This window comes from Cucurbita moschata, unplaced genomic scaffold (assembly GCF_002738365.1).
Source record: "Cucurbita moschata cultivar Rifu unplaced genomic scaffold, Cmos_1.0 Cmo_Scf00010, whole genome shotgun sequence".
NCBI lineage: Eukaryota > Viridiplantae > Streptophyta > Magnoliopsida > Cucurbitales > Cucurbitaceae > Cucurbita > Cucurbita moschata.
In genome coordinates, this window is record NW_019268526.1 from 5,711,039 (window position 1) to 5,720,094 (window position 9,056).

General features: G+C 37.5%; 2 protein-coding genes across 4 annotated transcripts in view; both read right to left on the reverse strand.

Annotated features, from left to right (window-relative positions):
* LOC111448493 (protein argonaute 4-like) overlaps window positions 1–5,477 on the reverse strand; it is an 8,360-nt gene extending 2,883 nt beyond the window's left edge. The window contains exons 1-16 of one of the 3 annotated variants that reach the window (XM_023088142.1): window positions 5,334–5,477; window positions 3,739–3,994; window positions 3,376–3,581; window positions 3,047–3,271; window positions 2,815–2,951; window positions 2,645–2,742; window positions 2,465–2,562; window positions 1,864–2,023; window positions 1,657–1,773; window positions 1,470–1,577; window positions 1,300–1,362; window positions 1,119–1,232; window positions 880–1,045; window positions 690–802; window positions 404–541; window positions 125–255 (exon numbers count right to left, since the gene is read on the reverse strand). In XM_023088142.1, coding sequence (XP_022943910.1) covers window positions 125–255; window positions 404–541; window positions 690–802; window positions 880–1,045; window positions 1,119–1,232; window positions 1,300–1,362; window positions 1,470–1,577; window positions 1,657–1,773; window positions 1,864–2,023; window positions 2,465–2,562; window positions 2,645–2,742; window positions 2,815–2,951; window positions 3,047–3,271; window positions 3,376–3,581; window positions 3,739–3,993 — 2,129 coding nt within the window. In that variant the 5' untranslated portion in view covers window position 3,994; window positions 5,334–5,477. Of the gene's footprint in view, window positions 1–124; window positions 256–403; window positions 542–689; window positions 803–879; window positions 1,046–1,118; window positions 1,233–1,299; window positions 1,363–1,469; window positions 1,578–1,656; window positions 1,774–1,863; window positions 2,024–2,464; window positions 2,563–2,644; window positions 2,743–2,814; window positions 2,952–3,046; window positions 3,272–3,375; window positions 3,582–3,738; window positions 4,013–4,712; window positions 5,010–5,333 lie in introns of those variants that run through there. The other 2 variants (XM_023088143.1, XM_023088141.1) reach the window with 2 other exon arrangements.
* A 980-nt stretch (window positions 5,478–6,457) lies between these two features.
* Window positions 6,458–9,056, reverse strand: part of LOC111448734 (la-related protein 1A-like) — an 11,451-nt gene continuing 8,852 nt past the window's right edge. Inside the window, 5 exon segments of the mRNA XM_023088451.1 lie at window positions 6,458–7,064; window positions 7,755–7,859; window positions 8,062–8,207; window positions 8,704–8,767; window positions 8,854–8,997. Coding sequence (XP_022944219.1) covers window positions 6,914–7,064; window positions 7,755–7,859; window positions 8,062–8,207; window positions 8,704–8,767; window positions 8,854–8,997 — 610 coding nt within the window. The 3' untranslated portion in view covers window positions 6,458–6,913.

Genomic DNA, 9,056 nt, shown 5'->3' on the forward strand with positions numbered 1-9,056 from the left:
CCCCCCCCCCCCCCCCCACACACACAGGATTACATTACATTAGAACTATAGAAATTAAAAACGGAATTGTATTTGAATTTAAGAAAAAAAATCCAGCAGTGGCTTAAAAGATAAGCTATCCCACCTCATTATGCCATCATCTTCAGTTTCAGAAGTACGCTTGTACAAAGAATCTATCATCTCGACTTTTGGAGATTGAGTCCGAACAGCAGCTCTGTAACGAGAAATCAAGGGCCACTGCCGGGAGCTAACCACCTACAGAACAGGTGGTAAAAACATTTCCATAGAATTTTAATGACAAAATTTGGCCAAACATACTATCAAACTTGGATATATTAGAAGGCATGCTTAGTAAAAGGAAGACAATAGGGTATCATAATACGCCCAAATTAAAGCAAGTTACCGCAGCAATAGATGGAACATCTGACTGGCCTGGAGATCCATGTGAGACATCCATACCCAGGATAATTGTGGGAACCTTTGAAACCATAGGAATGGATGGAGAATGCTCAACTGCTAACAAGGAATTTAGCCCACCAAGCTACAGAAGATAAAAGGATTTAGCCACAAAGATGCAACAGTTCACAGAAACAGACAACAGCATAGGGCATTAACTCATCCCCAGTGCAAGAACAGAAGTGAATGGAGCAGGCACTATACGAATAAAATGCAGCCAAGTATGTTCTTACCTTGGCATTGATCTTCAGAAGCACATTTGTGAGGTACTGGTCATTTACACGTGTAGGAGCAATACATTGAGTAACAATTCCAAATTCTGCAAGATTCTTTCTTTTCCAAGGACCTGAGAAACACAAATAAAGTTATCAACTTCATCCTCGGACAAATATTTATATTTTAGAGTCCTTAAGTAAACTTTACCATAAAGATCAGAATTCTTCCTCTCAGGGAGTATGCAAAGGATGAATTGCGGTTGTCCAGGTAGTTTAGACTGAACTTCCTCAAACATCTTTTCAACTCTAACCATGGGTGGTGCACGCCTGAATTGTGGATTTTCTTCAAAAACATCAAAAGGCGCTTCTATTGCCTATAAACCAAAAAGGTATTTCAATCAGTTGTTTGTTTAATATTGTAGCAATGAAGTATAAAAGACAACTTACAATGCCTTTCATATCACCACATCTGATAAGGTCTCTGACAAGGCCACGTGTATCACAGCGCGCTGAAAAGTTTACCACAGCCCATCGCTCTATTTTGGTAGGTTGAGCAAATTTCTGAAACTCAACAACACTGTAAGTCACAGGATTAACAAGGTATTTAAATAATGAGGGAAATGCCAACCTTATTATTGAAATTCCACCGGCCATTACGTGGAAAGAAATCTTCCCCATTGCCCACTTTCAACTTCAAAATTAAGAAATTCATCAAAAACTCAACAACGTTAAGTGGTCAAGAAGACAGAACAGAAGGCCAAATAAACTACAGTACCAGAAGGAAAATGCAAGTAATACCTTGGGTGCAGGTAGAACACGGCCTTCAACTTGAATGAAGTTTGAATTAATAGCAATTCCACATGACCGTAACATTGGTTCGGCATCATATTTGTTCTTTCTCAAAGACTGCAAAGACCTCAGTGATGCAGTATTAAGAATCAATAAAAATAAAATTCAAATGTAGGGCGAGAAAGACAAGACCTACATCAGACAAAACCCTCATCCTTTCTTGAGGCTTTTGCCTCGATTTCTCGACCAGTGAAGCTCTTTGAAATGTGGACAGTGCTTTTGTGTATCGTTGCAGTGATACCAAGGAGCATAGCTGAATAAGGAAGAAAAAACATTCAAGAGGAAGAAAAGCAATCACTAACATTATGAGCTTTTCAAGTTTAAGAAGGAATAATAGCTCCACCTCAACAGGGATATAAGTGGGACGCTTAGGCTTCCCCACATTTATACAAGGAAGATCGGCTGAATATCGAAGTTCAATGTGGCGATGCTTAACAAAATAATCATAAACAGTGATTTCAATGGAATCTTCATCGCTTCCACTTTTCTGTTTCAACGTAAACCTATGACATGCACCAAAGGTAAAGTTATATCAAAATAAGAAAGGAGACAACATTTAGGAGCCATTTGATATTCAATTCCGTCTGGGTTTTCAAAACATGCGAAAACTGTGAATGAATTCAAGCATATTTAGTTTTATTGAGCACATCAAAATCACCATTTAACTCAAGAATCAAGAATGAATAATAAAATTTTCTTCTCAAAAGATGGGCCTGTTGTGAGGAGACATGAAAAGGTTACAAGAAAAAATAGCGTCTAAAAACAATTGTCCAAATACCATTTTACAGAATTATAGTTCTGAAATACAAAACGCAAAATGTTTTGAAAATTATTTTCGAACCCATAAGTCATAAAATGTAGTGTACGCTAATGCCACTATTTATTGGCAATTCTAACTTAAAATGATAAAGAAATGGAAACAAGGTAACAGCAGGAAAAAATACGTTTGCTCTTTACAAGCCTTTTCACTTAATCCAGTTATCTTGTATTCTGCATTAGACGGGCTTGCTTGAATCCTCAAATTCTTAAGTGTCCGTTTAGCCTGTTGTTCAAGAACGTACAAAAAGCTGTAAGGCAAAGTAAAAGAGATAGCATAGATAAAATCAATCAAACGTTGGTCTCACCTTGGTCCAGTCAAGTGAGAAAGGATCCCTGACATTCTGGTTTGCAATTAAGAAGTCCACAACAGGACCGGGCTGTATAATCATTGTAGTGGAAACATCTGAAAGGAATAGAACCAATTAGATATTATTAACAAATTCAAATGAAATCGGGTATAATGATAAAGACTTGCCAATATTCAAAGAGAGGCCACTCTGGGTTGTTCTAAAACTAGAGTGAAAGCCTCTACAGCCAAGAACACCACCGCCTACATCAGCAAAACTGTTTGGGTCATTATGGAAAAATGATTGTCTGACAAGCAGGCAACCTCTGCAACAAACCAGGTTTGTGTTAGAAAAAATGTCATAATAATCCTATAATCAGTGATAGCAGCTTAAAGAGTAAAACAAAAAAGTTGCACTTACTGCTTTGATGCATTCTGCCGTAAGATGATATCCAGCACCCTAATGGCCTCTTGGAAATTCTCAGATTCCTGACCACGTAAAGCACTTGCAATAGCCTGCATTGGTATCTTCGCTGCAAAGCTAATTTCTACCTTATATGATTTTGAACGATAGGGTCGTTTCATCCTTTTTCGGTCTCCATCATTTGGACTTCCATGACCATCAGGACTACAGTTTCCATTGTTCCTGTAGGAATTGAACCATGTGATATAGTAACATGCAAACAGGTTTTGATTTGACAAATTTTCCTAAGCATTTTCAATCATAATTAAGAACCATTATATTTATACCTGTTTGATGAGACTTCCTCAAGAACGACGGTAAATTCAAGTTTATTTCTCGGGAGAGGACCAACAGTGAATAAACTCTTCTCTCCATCATAAGCAAATTCCTTTCCAGCTAATTCACTATGATAAGTTTCATGTACTTTATCAATCACTTTTCTTCCTATGCCCTTGCCATCAACAGGGCGACCATCTTCATACGAAAGTGCAACCTGTAAATTGTAAATATTTTTCAAAATATGAATATGATTATCTCGAAACAACCTCTAGCACAAAAAACATACGAATTTTAAACAGTTACTGATTGTGGATACAGTGAAAAAAAAATGGTTTAAAGATAAGAGGAAAAATATAAAGAAAGGAACGTACACTGTAATGGAAAAAATGTCCTTCTATATTAGACACATTTACTTTAAAATGATTAGTAAGCAGAGTTATCTTCTGGCCCTTTGAAGCAAGGCCACGTCGTGCGATGGGAACCCGCACAACCTTTTTCTTCACTAATTCTGGAGCCTGCTCTAGTTCGGCCTGAATAGGAATGACATTAGGGGGAATAGGAGGAGGGGGCGGGGGAGGGGGCAATGCGCCGTCAGCTCCATTTCCATCTGGCTCATTTGAACTCATCCTGAAGTAATTTGCATGACTAATAAGACACAGACGGAGTACATAAATAAGGAACTATTTATAAGCCAATAAACGGTCATGCCTAATTTTTCTATCATTCAAAACTATTAGCCCATAACAACATTATTATTGAGAGCCGATTCTAGGGAGTCCTTCGAGGAGACATATTGGGCGGCTAAATTTTTTAAGATAAAAAATCACACCGTTCATACGGTGGGGAGCAGATAACGACGAACTATACTGCACCAAGAAACATTAAACACTATGGAAGACGGAACATAGACATTTGTAATTAACCATAGCCCGTCGGCCCACTAAATTTCCAGAACAGGCAAACCATATGAGAAACCCCATATAAACAAATTAAACTACGAATTTCATCAGAATCACAATGCAAAACATGCAGAATCGATTTGACAGGCACACCAAAGATACGATACCGAGCTTTGATATATTAATGATGATATTTACGATAATGACATTTAGGATCCAATCAAAAGCAAAAATGGACACAATCGAAAGGCACGAAAACGTTAAAAACTAGCACCCATGGTTTCAATATTAGATTAGAGAATCGTGTCTTGGCTTATAAAGTACAAAGAAGCGTGGCATTTCCTAATTCGTATCCAACGAAGCGGAGCCAAAACATTAAGCAGCTGGTCCAACAAGTAACTTAGAAAACATGAGAACATTCAAAATCAGCATGCAAACACACATACACAAGCACTTCAGCAAATAAAGGCTGCTGGATGGATGTTAAGATGATCCACCAACACTTCAAAACCCAAGAACCAAAAGTGAGAGGGAGAATACAGCAATAGAAAAACAGCGTCGCTCGTGGACAGTCGGTGGAGAAACTTAAAGTCATTAACAATTTGATAATCACCACTCCTTTGAAAACAGAAACAAAAAGAAGGAGATGACCGAAAACGCACGACCCGTGTGATCGGAAACAGAAAACTCAAGCCCTCCCCCAGAAAACCGACTTGGGTTAAAAATCAGAAGAAAACGTTGAAAGTTCAGCAGAACACGACAGTCTCAACAACGAGAGGAAAAAGGTCAAAAAAAAAAAAAAAAAGGAAAAAGAAAGAAAACAACCAGCTTAAGAATTAAGAAGGAAGAACAATCTGGGAAGCAGAGCTCAGATAAAGCTAAAACAGAAGAACATTGCAGGGCTGACAATGGAGAGTAGCCGCATTCTCTCTCCAAAGGGAAAGGAGAAGAAATGAACAAAATAAGACAGGCGACAAAAATCGTTGAGAAGCCATAAAATGATGAGCGACAGAGAATGAGATGGGAGTTTGACGAAGCAAAACAGGAAGCGATGATGAAATCAGTACCTGAATCACAGAAACGGAGGAAACGCAGAGTGTGAAAACCCTAGAAACTGGAAAGACGAACTATAAACTTAACACACTTCCACTCAAATTCTTACTCTCTCTCCCTCTCTCTGTAAATGGATAAAGAGATGATATCAGCTCCAATAACGGCGTTTTTCCACTTTTCTTTTATGTAAAATCAAACCTCAAAGATGGCTGAATCCTAACCGTCTCTTCTCATGAGCCCCACGAGCCTTTGTATCAAAAGTGCATAAGATGTGCGAAATCGACGGCCACAATTGCACAAGGCGGCTTCCGAAGACGTCAGTCCATTGGCCCCACGCGCGCGTGACTCATAGTGCCCGCCCTTCTCAGCTTCTCCATTTTGCCGCGTGTTAAACCCGCCTCCCACCTAGCTCACATGTTTGCCACCATTGAAATCGTAAAATGACGGCTGTGTCCCTCCCTCACAATTTATGGTGCGTGGGTCCCACTTCCTAATCGGTCGACACGCATATTTACGTTGTGGTAAAAAAAAACTAATTCATTTCGAGTTAAATGGTTATTTATGATATAAGGCCAATGGTGGGAAGTGGGACCATATTCTTCTCATGAATAATAATAATAATAATAATAATAAATTAGGTTGAATTAGCATGAATTCAATTTATTGTTATTATTTGGCCAATTTTTAATACAAGTTAAAGTATCAAACATTTATGGGAAATCAATCACTGGATTTAAGATTTATTGATTAAAATTGGATAATTAAAAGTATACGAGACCAAATAAATATGATCATCGATTATGATTTAAATCGAGTACAAAATTTGAATGGATAGGTTTTCCTTTTTTTATTGGTACATACGTATTTAAATAAAAAATATAATGATCGGTTTTCAAATTGTCTCTCTTTTTCATTCTTAAGATTTAACTATTTTCAAACTTATTCTCCTGCCATGAGTAGGATAAAGTTAGTTAAAATTCAAAATAAAATTAAAAAATAAGAATAGTATAATACTAAGTTCAAACCCGTTTTCTTTTTTTGTGGTATCGGTCCCAAGTTCAAAGCTACGAATGAGGTTAATACTGAGTAGAATCTGTTGATGTATCCCACCACATAATAGGAATAGAAAAATAAGAACTTGAGAAGATGGAGTTTTCAAAATCCACAAGCTTGTTTATGGAACATATCACACACATTACCCTTCCAAAAACAACCAATAAGTAAATAATCAGCCAATAAAATTAAATTTTGTTATTATTCTTTTCTTTTCCCTTTCCCTTTCCCTTTCCCTCATTTACAATGTCACAGTCCTGAGACAACCAATGTGACTACTAACTGGCAACATGGGGAACTCTCTTCAAGCTCGCTGCTGCAGGCACCACCGAAATTAAGGCTTATACCCCACAACACAGCTTCACCTCAAATTATAAGAAAACCTCAGCCACCAGTAGCCATACACACAGGCAGAGGCACTTATATAATGTACAAACCCATTTTAGCCTCAAAACCCAACTTCCTCCTCAACTCAACTATCAGGTTGTTAGCATTGTCGTTCAAAATTGGAGTGTTGCCATCAAAGTTCATCACATCACTCTCAATTCCCATCCTCATTTACATTTGCTGCCTTCTCCTTAGCACGGAAATCATCCAAGCTACGGTATTCCTCCTTAAGTAACTTATCCAATTCTAGATGTTTTCTTAGGGGCTCTTTCTGATCCCGTTGTCTACGATAGTGGTGGAAGGCCCTGTCAAATATAAATAATAGATGATCCGACCCGGTGGCCAAAGATACTCGATATAATGTTAAGACAATCGGAAAAACGATATAGCAGACAAAGGGATGGAAAACTCAACTACTTTCAACCTATGAACAGTCTGAAATACAATGCTTACAAGCCTAAAGAAAAGATGATCAAAGGCAAAGCATATCATATTGAGTGGCACACGTAATGTCAAATAGACAAGATGCAAGCATGAGTCGAGATTATGTGAAATATAGACCTCTCACCCCAGGGGATGCCTGATTCTGTTACAAAGTAGTGTTTGGAGATATCCTTCAAGCTTTTGGGGTTTTGGAGTTTGAAACCTTACCATTGAAGACTCATCTTGTCTCCATGAGCTGTCCTTGGCATCCAGAATCTCTCGGAGAGAACAAGAGTTTGATAGGAGAGGTTTTTATTACGATTTCATGATGTAAAAGAGAGAGGAAAAAAACCCTTATTTTCTGAATATTCTTCTCACCTTCATGGTTTTAATCCAAGAACGAAGGTTCTGGTTGGAAATATTCCCAAAAACGTATTGGCTATCCTATAGAATTTGGCATTAAGTCATTGTCCCGACAGATCATATACGAGATGTCTATCATGATAAGAACCGAAGCATACAGTAGGTAATTTAAACACCTTGAAAATAACAGAAGATACCTAAGAACTCACCAGTATTTCTCGAGGCCGTAAAGACTTCCCTTCTGGAAGAACTCAAGAGTAAGCTGTTCAAAGTCTGTGTATAGATCCTCTCTAAATTCCTTTTCCAAACCATAACTGGTACCAGAAAACATTGTCAAATTTAATAAAGCAATCCAGAAGATATAGCTACGAACTTGAATTCTCATTCATGTAAAAAATTATGTTTCACAAAAGAGAGCATTATGGACACCACTCATGCTGAAACTTCAGGAAGTTAAGATAGCAGGTAAATCAAGGATGGATGGGAGTAAAAGCAAGTATGATTTTTCATCGATACCTATAGAACCTGAAAAGGCACTCTATTCCATAATTATAGTCAGAAGCAGCATCTTCCAAGGCAAATTTTCGGAAGTCATTGTACATTGAATCGACAAACAGATCTCTAAGAAAATAAGACCAAAATCGATATAGTGTATTCATTTCCTGCATAAATAGATCACTTTAGAGGTGAACTTATATATAAAAATAAATGTAAAAAATTGACAGCGTCAACTTGTAAGAATTTATATAACTATGCTAATTCCCAGAAGCCAGGTGTGTATTAACTTAAAACCATGGAAGGCAAAGAAAACGGTATAATCAGTTAAGACAGCAGGGTCAGCATGAAAGAAGAGTAGATCTGAAAAGTACTTAATTAGATATAAGCCAAGGGCTTTATCAAGTACAAAACTTGACCACATTTCATAAGCAATTAATTAAAAAAATGAAAGATCTTATATATCAAATATAATTTATAAAGTGCAAATATTTTCATGGAAGATTCAGCTTAAATTTTCCAGAAGACTACGCTTTAAACATAAAATCGACGTAAAAGACCCACTGATAGATGTAGTTTAGGGCAACACCATGCACATGCATATTTTTTTTGTCGAAGATGCAATAAAGATGATGGATAGGAATGTTTAGGAAATAAATCCACCTCGCTGCAACCAATTCCCAACTTCTTTCTGTCGCTCAAGCACTTTTTGTAAAATTTAAGGTACCTAAAATGAGAAACATAGGAAAGCATCACGTTACTAGCCATCCTCATATTTGAGCAATAGATAACATAAGTAAATGATTGTCTCACTTCTGCTGTTTAAAACCATTCTCTTCTAGAAGTTGGTGACTGGGATGCTGAAAGGGTGGAAAAGACTTGGGCAGAGAACCCACTGGTGGACTATTGCCAAGGAAATTTCCATGAGGAGAAACACTCAATTTCGATGGCCTGGAGCTGTAAATATGAAATCATACTTGCATTAGCCCCATAAAAGTGTGTGCGTGTGGGGGGGG